Below are 12,790 nucleotides of genomic sequence, written 5' to 3'. Positions count from 1 at the left end.
GTAAAACAGGTACGCAAAGCTTACTCCGCGCACGTTATTGCATTCCAAGGCCAGCCGTGAAGTTTGACTCCGATGGGTTGACTAGACTGATAGTGACGTCAAAACGAAAGAAAGTAAAATCCTTTTATTGCGTACAGACATTCAATTTGACTGTTAAAAACGGCGTTTACTACATTATAAAACTATGATGCAGAGCCAAACACAATCAACTTTTATGTCAACGCTTTGATCTAAAGTCGACAAGTGCAGAAAACAAAACGAAAGGGGCTCCGTTTTACTGTGAGAGCAGCTCCACAAAAATAAACATAAAAGCAAACAAAATGAGCGTGTTAAAGAGCCTGGTAGAAAGAGGCTTTAAAAAGGCAGTTGAACGCAAACGTGGCCTGGCCACCACTTGTTTGAGCGAGGCAGCAGGAGCGTGGCTCAGGAGTCCCACTGCATGACAACGTGGCAGAGTAGCAGCCACCCAGTTGAAATGGCCGTTGTCAGCACCATGACCGGAAATCCAATCCTATGACGCCGGCGGAAATCGGGGTCGTGAGGGGCAATGTCACATTGTATATTGGACTGTTAGGCCCATTAGTGAACACATACTACCAACGTCACCATATTCTGGAGCAACAAAAAGGTTGAACTTCTCAGAGATGTAAGAGTAATATGCTAATAAAAGGACTGGCAGAACCCCGTGGTTCCACGGGCTCTACTACGCCATGTCACACGGCGGCCACTTGGGTTTATTGCGGTTGAATCCATACTGGTTTATTCCAGTACTCGCCTTCGACGCGCAGCTATCGTTGTCTGCTTAGCTGCAAAACGCGTTTTGGGCATGTGCAGTAACTTTTCGCTGTGGAATATCAGGCCCTACCGCGCGCAGTTTCGAGGGGCCTTCTTCAAGAAAAGCAGGCACGGGGTTCCCAGCTAACTGACGTTTAAGGAGGTCTCCTCCAGTAAATGCCCGTCCGTTCGCAGACAGGAGATGGCGCCCCACTGCTATGACGCTTTCTTGTTAGCCGACCACAGACACGTGACCGCAGGTTGCCGAAACGACTCTTGTCATGTGGCCTTGCGCTATTTTAGACGTCCGTGGGCATCACATCTTAAATGATTGGGAAATGTTTTGAGTAGACCCACCGCAGAAACTGCACAAAGCTGAACTTGTACCCGTGCTGCTCGGCCACTCCGGCACATACCACGTTGGCAGAAGCTCCGATCAGGGTTCCATTGCCTTCAAAAATAAAACAAAAGAACATTCGGTTCGAGAGACTTCTGGAAAGAGGAAAGGGGACTCACCGCCCAGGCAGGAACCGAAGGCCAGGGAGTACACCAACGGAATCAGCCGCAGGCCCAGGTCACTTTCGCCAAGTCCAGTCACCACCTTGATCTGCAATGTCAGAAGACGTGTGTGAGGTACCTGAAGTCCGTTTAACACGCTGCGATTATTGTCAAAGCTTAATCAAATTACGCTTAAAGAATACCTCTGCCGTTAACTGAATTCACACTCTCGAAGCATGACTTAGTGAATAGACTTCGAGGATCTTTTGGTAATTAGCACAGACACCGTGATGCCGGCACGTCCAGACCTCAGGCTAAAAGCGGCGATCGGCACACAAGCTTCTAGCGTGCGAAGGTGCCTTTAGACAGAGCCATTAGATGGGTTATAGGATACCGCAACTACAATTTTTTATAGAGCGAGCCACTATTTTGGGCCTATGTGGCCGCGGTGTTAGCTTTCGGTTCCTCCACTTTAGAGTTCAAGGCTACAAAGAAGGCCGCACGTGCATCGCGCCTCCTGGGTGTCACTCCTGTGACTCCGTGTCGCTATTTGCGTGCAGTACAGACGAAGGTAGCGCTAGGAAAGTAGAGAACGGGCAAGCACTAGAAAATCTGGGGAGAAGGAGATAAAGCTCCTCTCTTCTCTAACGTTGTTAATGCTCTCCCTTTCTCTCTTACCCATTGCCCTCCTCTGCCTTCCAACCTTCTTAGTCCTCGCCTCCTCTCTTCGCCTGGCGTTGCCTTCACCTGCACTGCATACAACTAGCGACATTGAGTGTAAATAGAAAGCTACCCTTCGCCCAGGCCGGAGAGCTCTTGAGTAAGTAATAGCACGCCACCCGATTTTGAGATTCATCACCTTTCAGATGCGACTCTAAAGATTCTTTGACACGACGCGTGGTAGGCATTTAAGAGTCTTACCATGACGGTGGTGAAGGGGATGTTGTCGACGAATGAGGAGACAACGGAGGACACCCATGTGACGATCAGGATGGACACGATCAGCCGGGACTCCTGGCACACGCCACGGATCCAGCTTTCCGTCACGTGGCCGACGAAAAGCAGCAGCTTCAACTCTGACAGAGCCTGCAGGACAGAGCGACTTGGTTACAAATCCTTCCCGCCCTATTTACATTTGCTCATCTTCCTCACTGCCTCGCTCGTTGCACTCCATTCCTGTTGGGATCCTTTCTGTATGAAATCGGTACGCGAAGAAAAAATAATCCTCGGTAAACAAAATAAGTTACATACCCTACGCGATATACCTTTAGCAGCCGCCAGCTACCGATAAAATGCCAGGCATTTTGAATACGCATTTTTATACAGGGTGTGTGGAGGTAAACAAAGGCAAACAACAAAACTTCCAAGGGGAGCAGGTTGCTCTAGGGTGGCTATTGTTCTCGTTTGTTTTTAAGGACCCGCACTGTGTAGCTCGTACTCTGAAATATCACCACCGAGGACTAGCCACGGTACCTCTTAAAATTTTCTTATGCGAGATTGACAGTCCTTGATCTTTTGAGTAAAAAGAAAGAGCACTTGTTCCTAAAAAAAATGACAATTCTGCCGAAGGTATCGTTGAGGCGTACTTCGTGAACGGCAAGGCTTCGGCGATGGGTCTTGTCCTTACCCAGGCGCCGAACGTGCGCACCTAGCTTTCCCGCAGGGGCCGCGGAGCCGGGTTTTGGTTCCAGCAGACAATCATGCGAAAGTTTTTATTGCGCTTCCATTATCGCGGCGCGAGTCTTTGCAATACACATTTTCTCGATCTTTTGACTTGCTTGCTTCGGTATCCGAAGTTTCTTTCCCAGAGCACCGTGCTACCTTGCATTGAAACGTGCCGTAATGGCCAAGTTGGCTGTCCTTGTATGAGGAGGGTCAGTCGAGGTGCCACTGACACCGCATCCTCGCGTTTGCGCATTTCGGCCTCTGTCGGCGGCACACTGAAGTAGACTAGTACCGTCTGCTAATGCCGCCGTCCTGCGATCACCCTGGCCCGGCGGCGTCAGTGGCATTCCTAGTCTCAATATACATCCCCAGAAATGTGTGCCATCGTATGCTTGCGCCATCTCTTACCAGGTTATTGCAGCGCTCCCAAGAAGCCCACGTATTTAATACCCAAATATGGCCCATAACACCGAAACGTTACGATTTGAACAATTTGCTATGCTACCACTTCATTTTATCGTGTACCGCAATTCTTGTGCCGAAATTTCAAGGTGACGACGTGGAAAGTGCAGGTTACTGGTTTCCTTAAAGTATTCATACTTGTGTATTTGCTATAGTACCAAAATGGGCTCGAGGTCTCTACATTTTATATTCCGCCTTTATTTGGGGACGGGGTTGCCCTCAAAAAGTTTCTTGGCGAAGCGAGTGTGTCCAAACTTTGAAATATGAACTAATGCACAGAAAAAGCCGAGCCATCCCGACCTTGAGACCGGTTTTCCCGAAAGCGATTTATTTTGAAGTGTTTATTATAGTACCAGGATTGGATCGAGGGGTATACATTTTACATCCTGCTTTTAGTTGGGTACAGGGTTGCCCTCTAAAAGTTCCCTGGCGAGGCGCGGAAGCCCAAATGTCAGAAGGTGAACGGAAGCGTAAAAGCAGCCGAACCCTCCTAAATTTGGGAACGGATTTCTCAAAAAGGACACATTTTTATGTTGTTTTTTTCTTTGAAGTACCTGGATGTGCTCGAGGGCTCTAAATTTTATATGCCGCCTTTAAATAAAAACTGAATCAATGTGAAAAAAAAACAAAAAAAACAGTCGGGCTGTTTTCACTTTGAGACATGCTCCTCGGAATCCGTTGATTTTCGATGATCTAAAACAGCGGCCACGTATCATAAAATTATCTTCGCTTTTGCACCGCCAGCCTTGCGCCTGCTGCAGGAGTGGAAACTTTGGCGCACCAGCGCGTTTCCCATGTGCCGCGATTCTTTCTGAAATATTCTGATTTATAGTTTTTTGATTACGCTCAGCAAGTTTCTACATTGAACATATTTATGTTCACTAGTGAAAAATGAATAGAATAAAGTTAGTTAGTTATTCAACTTATCGTTACGATTAACCACATATATAATGCCCCCCCTTTCCGTATGTAACTTACGCGGTTCTACAAAGCCTTAACTTATTTTGAAAAGCGATGTGAAAAACCTGGAGTAAACCCTGTATTACACGATACAAATGTAATATATTTAATATCGTAGTACGTCCGAATGTGGTGTTAATGCCATAGAAGCGATACGTCTAGACGCAACCGATGTATACGAGTTAATAGTACTAATAGAGCAGTGTCGAAAGCGAAAGTAACTGGGCCTTTTCTGTTTAAGATTGGTTCAGCAATGATAGAACAAGTATACAGAAACAGGAGGAGCACCAAGTTTGTGCCTTTTTGATGTCGTGAATGGTTCCATCAGCTCGTAACGTCGCCGGAACTTAAAGGTGAAACGAAGTATAGGCGATATTGCCACTGGCGTGGCGGAGTTGGCAACGTCCGACAGACAGTCGGTGACAGTTTTAATACCGAAAAAAAAAAAAAAAGATGAAAGTATGCGATCGGCTGGTGACTATAGGCCTATTCGGTGACAGACGGTGGATTATAAAAGTATCGCAAAAATACTCACTAAGCGTCTCGAGTGTGCTGCGAACAATTGTCGGAGAATATCAGGCATATGGATTTAAAGTACGGACGATTGACCCCACAGATGTATACGTTACCTAAATACCGTTAGCGTTACTCGCTCAAAAAGTAACTAAATACGTTACTCCTTACCAATTCTGAAAAGGAACGCGTGAGTTACCTAAAAAGTAACGAGCTACTTTTCACGTTACTTTGACGATCAAACGCAACTGTTATTGTTTCATGTTATATGATTTTCTTTTTAGTAGTCGTCGCACTTAAGCATTAGCTGCCTCACGAAGCTTTCATCGGTTATGTTTCCCCGCTTCATTGAAAATACATTTCCGGCGACGCTGAAGAGTCGTTCTACTGACGCGCTCGAAGGAATGGCAGTGTTGCGCTTGAGGAAGAGCTGGGGAATCTGGGATTCCCTTCTCCCTCTTTTGTTCTCTATGCTTCTAAAGTTCGAAGGTGACAAGGGGTTCTGTCCCTTCCTGTGTTGGCAACCTCCGGGCTAACATTCGGTTCGTTCCCGGTTCTGGAATGTTCAACCAGCGAACCTTGTTGTGTACGCTGGGTAATGGACATTTCCAGCTGTATAGAGTTCAGTACAGCAACGTTTATCGCTCGACATGTCAGTCGAACTGTTCGACTGACGTGTTCAGCGATAAACGTTGCTGTAGTGTCATTTTTTTTCGGGTTGCCCACCTACCGTTCTCGCAAGAGACGCATACTCAAATTAGAATAAAAACAAGGCTGTTTAACGTTGCTCCTCAAAAGTAACGAAATACCGTTACTCCTTACTTGGTCTTAAAAGTAACAAACTACGTTACTCGTTCTTTGTCTATACAAGTAACTAAATATGCAACTTATTACCGAAAGAGTAACTAGGTAGAATTAACTCGTTACTTGTAACGCGTTACGTACATATGTCGGATTGGCTCTTATCTACGTAATATGCGAATGATACCTGAAGCGGCGAACGCGATGCAAACACCGATAGCTCTAACGCAGGTCGACATAAAGAGAGCGTTCGACGATGCCTAGTTTATTTTTGCGGTAAAAAAGACCGTGTAAATTTTCTTTTGTGACGCCCTGTACATAATGGAACGCTAGGACACCGCTTCACGTCACCATTAAATGGTCGCGTCTCGCGGACGCTATCGGAAGCGCTCCTTTTGTGGTCGCGTCTCTTGAACGCTACAGCTCCCCCTGGCCGAAAGAAATAGACCTATAGCCACGGAGAAGGGGAGCGAAATCGCTCCTCAGCGGCACAGATCCTGAAGTAGTTGCCCGGCTATTGGCGGTTGAGCGTAGGAAGACCGAACAGAAGAAGGCTAAACGTGCTGTGGAGACTTCGGAGCAAAGGGAGGAACGTCTAGCAAAGCGGCGTCGCCAGGAGGCTGAGCGACGTGCCCGACCATCCCAGCAGCAGCAACATCAAGACGCCGTCGAGGACGTCAAGGCTCGCCGATTGACTGCCTATTCGCGTCTGCAGCCCGACGCTCGCCCTCCCGCGGTGGAAGCGGGAAGCGCTCTAGTGAGGGTCCCCCGATTCTCCTGCTCAGCGGGCACGGCTGACCTGCTCGCGATCATGGCTTGCGAAATGCCATTTCCGAATGCAAACACTCTTCACTGTTCCAACGAAGTGCTGCAGCCGGTATGGGAGTTTTAGTATTGCGCATAGAAGCAAACGCAAGCGGTGTGCGTTTACGGTAGAGTTGCGTGCCCCACGTTGTGCGTGCGCCTCATTGTCATGCGCCATTCAAGATCTCAATATACCTCCCTACCGAAAAATCCGGTATAACTTTTCACTATCCGGATTATGGAACCGGAAATTTGTTACTGGAAACTGGAAACCCGAAATCTAGATTGCAGACAAAGGAATAATTTCTGAAAACGTAAATTCCAGATAGAGTCCAGATAGAATCCAGATAGATTTCCTGTTCCATATTCCGGATAGTGAAAAGTTACACCGGATTTTTCGGTAGGGCTTATTCAGATTCGCGCGCCATCTATCGGACGTGGCGCCAACCTTCCTTCCGACGCCATCTTTGAGGCGACTGGCAAAGCGCTGTGGCCGTCTGCGGCGCGCGAAACCGACGCGCAGCGACCGCACGACTGCTGCGTTCCGCTACCGTATTCAACGAGGAAATAAAATGTAAAACAACCGATGTAAAGATTCGAATCGTATTGTTTTTTTTTTTTTTTTCAAGTTAGAACTATTATAGCCAACGTTTTAATAGCCGTAGCGCTTTCCTGCACTATTCATGCTCCTAAAAAGAGCTCATGATATTTGCATGTAACAACAGGGAGCATCTATTATTTTATGCGATTTTCGGGAGCTCGATGTTGGCTAGCATCGTAGATTCGCTCGCGCAAGGGAACGGCGATGTCCAGTCAACATCACTCAGATACACTGGTTTTGAGATATTTTTTTTTTCTTTTTCTCACTCAAGTAGGTCTCTTACATCCGATTGAAGGCTGATGCAAAGTGCAGAAGAGCCAGGCAACGCTACAACTTCGTTTAATACATGACTGATAAAGACAACGGTGCTCAAAAGCAAAGGTGAACGCCCGCTTACTTTACCCTGTATCATTACTATCACGCGACTCTTACATTTCGAGAAACATTTTCGAGATGTAGACGAAAGCATAGAAGCGGGCTCTTGAGTGCTAACCTGGACCTGTTGGCGAGTTTGACAGTCGCGCTTGCTCGCTTCCCAACGGATCGGGCTCGCGCTGCGGGAGAAGCTTTTTTTATTTGGAGCCAATACTGCAAGCAGCTACTTTTATGAGCACTGGTCATATTCTGTTGCGAGTAAGCATAAAATTTAGCTCTATGTAACCGCGCTACCAGGAGGAGCACATTAAAATGTCGCATGACATTTATTAATGCATTTTATCTCAAGGGGCCAAGGAGTATATATGCGCAAGTACTGAATTTATTTTTTAGTACTATTATTATGATAATAAAAGAAAAATGTTCCAACTTTCCGTAAAATCGCTTTTTCTTCTTCTTTTTGATACGTTATATTCCGCATACTTGCATTGCGGCGACACGCCGGTCATTTCCTTTTACGCTTTTGTGTCTCGCATACGTGGGCATGCTAGTGTAAATATTCAGCCTAGTTTTTTTTGTTTTTTTTTTTACCTGCAATAAAAAATTCTATCGTAAATTAGTGCTGTACCACACGCACTCCCTATAATGATGTTTTGAGCTACCATTCGATGTTCGCCACAAGAAACTAAATAAAAATCGATGTAATGAATTTATTTTCATGTATTTTTTTTTTGTGTGTGTGGAATCATATCTTCAATATCCCTAAGGTTAAGACAACGGGAACCAAGATTTAACGTGCAGCGCCGCAATCATAGAACTCTGCAATTCGGGTCTGCACACGCTGGGTCAATGCACACAGGGTGAAGAACTGCTCGCATTATTTAGACCCGCAGCCGCAAATGCTGAATAAAACAAACCGTCACGCAGTAGCTGACGGCTCTGCTAAATATATCATATAAATCGTCTTTGTGCGAACTGGCATAATCGGCTGATCAGGCAACTTAACGCACGATCCTAAAACAAGTACGTGAGTCGGCCTGCTCTGGTGCTGGAATGAAGCTCGTTTTTATAAAAAGAGATTCTTAGTAAAACAGCTGAAAACAAAATTGAGCTTAATATTCGCAAGTTATTCTCAAACAACTAACACCATCAATATACAAAAAAAAAATAAAATAAAACGCAGGAGCATGCACGAACGCAACGCGGGGAGAAGGGTTCGTACTGCGGTTGGCGGCGGGGAGGCAAAGCCTCAAAGATGGCACCGAACCTCTGATAGTACCCGTGGCCGCCGAGAGATGTTGCTAATAATGAATAAGGTCTATTTAGGGCTCCGCGCACGCGCAGTGTAGAACACGCAAAGCTAACACAAACACACAGCGATTGCGTTCGCTCGAACACGCAATACTAAAACTCACTACTGTTTCACCGGCTTCCGACGCCAACGAAACGTGCTGCAGTGAGCAGACGTGCAAGCAGGTAGGCGTTCCTTCGAACTGGAAAAGCTGAGATTGGCAAAACGACGGAGCGTAGAAATGAAACTAAATGAATGTTATAAATAAATTAGTATTTTTTTTTCACTTATGAGCATTTGGTTTGAGGGATATCGACGACGACTTTTGACATCTTGCCGACTCTCAAAAGTCGCGACTTTGATAGCAAAATATACTTACCCTCATTAATGCAATTTTCCGTGCATTTCTCACATTATCTAGAATGTTTTCGTTGATTTTAGACTTTATTTTATTACTTGGTAATTCAAAATGCTGGAATTGGCACACTTGACGATAATTAGCACACTTATGATCGTCATATTTGTTCGCGCCTTTGAAATTAAATCATAAGCAACAAATTATATTAGAGCTTGAAAAAGTACATATAAAAATATCTGAATTTTAATATTATTATTATTAATAGAAATGCAATTAACGCCAACATCACGAAAATACGCCATTTAACCATAATAGTCTCCAGAAAAGCTATAATTTTGTTCTCTTTTTAGCATATGAAAACCTCTGACATCGTTATCAAGATAGACAAAGAGTCAAACATTGGATGCAATATAAAGTCGTATGCGTCACGCGTTGCTATAAGACACACACACTTCAGCTGTCTGACTCGGATTCCGTCTTTGGGTTGTTGCAGTGATAACAGCGTTTATAAATTTATACGTTTGTGGACATATTGTAAAAATTGGAATTATTCTCTTATTCTTATGGTAGGAATAATGTTAAACCAATTAATCATCTAAATATTCAGAAACCCATTAAAAGGCCCGCAGTTCAGTATTTCCCCATGACAATTTTCTGAGCGAAAAAAGGCAGCGAGAATGCACAAATATCAGCACTTATTTTTTCAACAACTACAACTACAAATATCAGCCTGGATCGAACATGTATGTCACAAAATAAAGTTTCCGCGAACAACTTTTCTAACTAAATAATTATGATGTAAGACACATATTGAGGCATGAGGGAATCCGAAATTATTACCTATATCAAGAAATTAAATCCAAAATAGATTTTAGTTTCGGTTTCGCTCCAGAATTAAAACGTGCCTCCGGGCGTAAATATTACGCTAATCACCGTTTTGTTTTCAGGATAAAGAGGTGTCCTGCGCCCATAACACCCTAGCTTCCTGGTATTACCAGAAATAATTTGTGTCGCTCAGTGAGGCCAGCACACTAGACAGGCTCAACAGCCGGCACGCAACTCCGACCATCACTATAACCGCCATTTTGGAAAATGAGTGGCGCCACCTATAGTTAGTTGGAGTGGCGAATACGGTGAAACTTAGCGAAAGCGCCAGTGCGACTCCGACCTTCGAGACAGACTTCGTAAACAATCCGTTTGGATATGTGTGCGACGTGTGTGAAAGACTGTGGCACATGAAAGACTTGACGCCGGTAAGTAGTGCCATGCATGAAACGCTGCGTTTAGGGCGCCGCCTATCCAATCGGGAACCACCATTGATCTTGTGCATCAGAGACAGACAATCAATTCCAAATACTACGTTGGGGCCATAGAGACGGCAGCGTGTTACTACACTGACCACCGAGCCGTCTTGTGGCAATAGAGAAGCAACCAGACGTTGACAAAAAAAAAATATCCATGTGTCACATAATGCCTATACCGCGAGTGTGTCATTGAAGCAGCAGTAAGCATGATAATCAAACTAATCCTAGACAACCAGGACAGCTAAGAATAACCAGCTGAATCTTACCTGAGGCTACGTATATTCTGGCATAGCCGAGCTAAGCCACTGCACATTTTTTTGAAAACATTCGCAAAGAGTACCTAAGCAAGATGAAAGGAAAGCGTTTATATCGGGACACAATTGACTTGGTGATGCCACCGCCCCTCTACCTCTCAGTCCTTGCGGAAGCCGACGGATCAGATGTATTTAGGCGTTTACGGAGGTTCCCTGTTCGGCAGGATATGAACTATGTTTTTGTCAGGTTTCATGTGGAAGTGCTACAAGTTAAAACACGAGAGGATCAAAAAGGTTTTAAGGCGAATGCCTTATATGTCCCATTACGCGAAGAGGCGGCGTCGGCGTTGTGCCCGAAAGATGTCCATAAAAATGCGTAATCAAGGACAAGTAGCGGACGCACCTCAGAAATAAAACACAAAGAAAACCACAGGAACGCTGACGCTTTGTCAGCCGTGGTGCCGGCGGGGCACCACGCCTGCGCAGTGGGGGAACATGATATCACCGCCGCAGTGGTGTGTACAAAAGAAAGACGTGGGGCGCTGCTTGATGGAATGCGCGGCGCTTAAGAATGCTTTTGTATCCCTACACGTAAGGAGTCGTGTCTTCGGAATGTTTTTTCCCCTCCGATGGGGCACAAACTGTGTCCTTTGTCCTTTCGCAGAAACGCCGCAGCACACTTTCTTGTTTTATTCAAATGCCTAATTGTTTTGGTCGCAATTACGCTCAGAAAGCAGAATCGAGATGTACTAAGCATGGTACTCCAAGAAGTTCCTAGATGTCGGCAAGCAAGAATACACCCTAAGCTGCGAAATACTGACTGATTGCACTGCATGCTAAAAGGAATTTTCCTATTGATTAGACTTCCGCAAGTGAGAAAGGGCAACCTGCATGGCGAAACTTGGTTGAGGGTGTTCACCAATTCAGCTCCTTAGTGAAGGATATAAAGTTCCCTGAAAGCGATTCCTGGGAAACTGACGTCACAAGTAACATGACGAGCTGCCCAGATAAGAAACCATACAAATTACGTGCACCGCTGTATTTGCGATGTTTTCTCACCCTCCGTCACTTGGGTGGCCATCTGCATGCGAGAGATTAAGCTGCTCTGACTGCTGTAGAATTGTCGCATTTTGAATGGAGTAGTCCAAAGCTGCCGACCAACCGGCTATTGCTTTGCACACACGTTCCTTTTATGCAATCAAAGCAAATTAGAAAAGTCGGCAACACAGGCGGCTGGTAAACAGAAGAATGGGGTTCGAATCCCGCTCGGACCTGATCCCTTCATTATTACAATATTACACCAGGCGGAAAGCGGACGTAAATGAACGCATAAAAAATACAGTGCCTGATATGCATAAGCCGACCATCCATCCTTAGATGGATTGTCGGCTTATGCATCTACAGAATAAGCGCTAATGACAGCATACGTTTTATGCGGGGCTGGGCGTCGAATAAAAATTGTAATACAATTAATCGGCACCCTTTAATCGATTAATTCATCCATTATTCAGTCTCGTGCATTTTTCTGCGTAATGTTATTAAAAGCTCAAAATTATTTTTTATGCTTTTTTTTTCTTTTACTGAATATGTGATCAATGGGGCAGTATGCAATTTCGATTATGAATCAACCTTGATGTGTAGTTGAAAACAGTTGAAAAGCGTTTTGCATATTTTTACTTTAGTTTGGTGGGTTAAAGGAATTCGTTGATATTTCCCTGCAAGAGTGAACTATTTTGATTGTTCACAATATTCTGTGCTGAGCTAACATGGCGTTGAAGTGGCCGCGACAAGTGCAACATTTTGTAATTGTCCAGAGTTACAAATCTCGCTCCTTCAATTTACTTTAGGTTCAACTTTCACCTAACATGTGCCCTTCGTACAGATGTACCCGTCCAAGTCTGCATGATGAAAGTGTTTAATTTTTACTTTTTTATGATTCGACAAAATGTTACTGATTAACTGGTAAAAACAACTAATCGCAATTACAGCATTAATTGATTAATTGGTAGGTTAATCGACCAGATGCCAGGCACTGCTCTTATGCCTTTATTTTATTCTATTTTATTTATTTACTCCCTCAGGGCCCGAAGGCATTACAGAGGGGAGTGGACAGAACATCTATAATACAAC

At 44.8% G+C, this 12,790-nt stretch overlaps 1 protein-coding gene across 1 annotated transcript in view; it reads right to left on the bottom strand.

Annotated features, from left to right (window-relative positions):
* Nucleotides 1–423: 423 nt before the first annotated feature.
* The window catches only part of LOC8052088 (P protein), a 34,213-nt gene continuing 21,846 nt past the window's right edge, over nucleotides 424–12,790 (bottom strand). Inside the window, exons 10-13 of the mRNA XM_040215419.3 lie at nucleotides 2,194–2,358; nucleotides 1,291–1,381; nucleotides 1,132–1,225; nucleotides 424–511 (exon numbers count right to left, since the gene is read on the bottom strand). Of these exons, the coding sequence (XP_040071353.2) occupies nucleotides 424–511; nucleotides 1,132–1,225; nucleotides 1,291–1,381; nucleotides 2,194–2,358 (438 nt within the window). The remainder of the gene's footprint in view (nucleotides 512–1,131; nucleotides 1,226–1,290; nucleotides 1,382–2,193; nucleotides 2,359–12,790) is intronic.

Source organism: Ixodes scapularis, unplaced genomic scaffold (genome assembly GCF_016920785.2).
Source record: "Ixodes scapularis isolate PalLabHiFi unplaced genomic scaffold, ASM1692078v2 PGA_scaffold8__174_contigs__length_109621045, whole genome shotgun sequence".
Taxonomy (NCBI): domain Eukaryota; kingdom Metazoa; phylum Arthropoda; class Arachnida; order Ixodida; family Ixodidae; genus Ixodes; species Ixodes scapularis.
The sequence above is the reverse complement of the archived record's forward strand: the minus strand, read 5'-3'. Positions and strand labels throughout refer to the sequence as shown.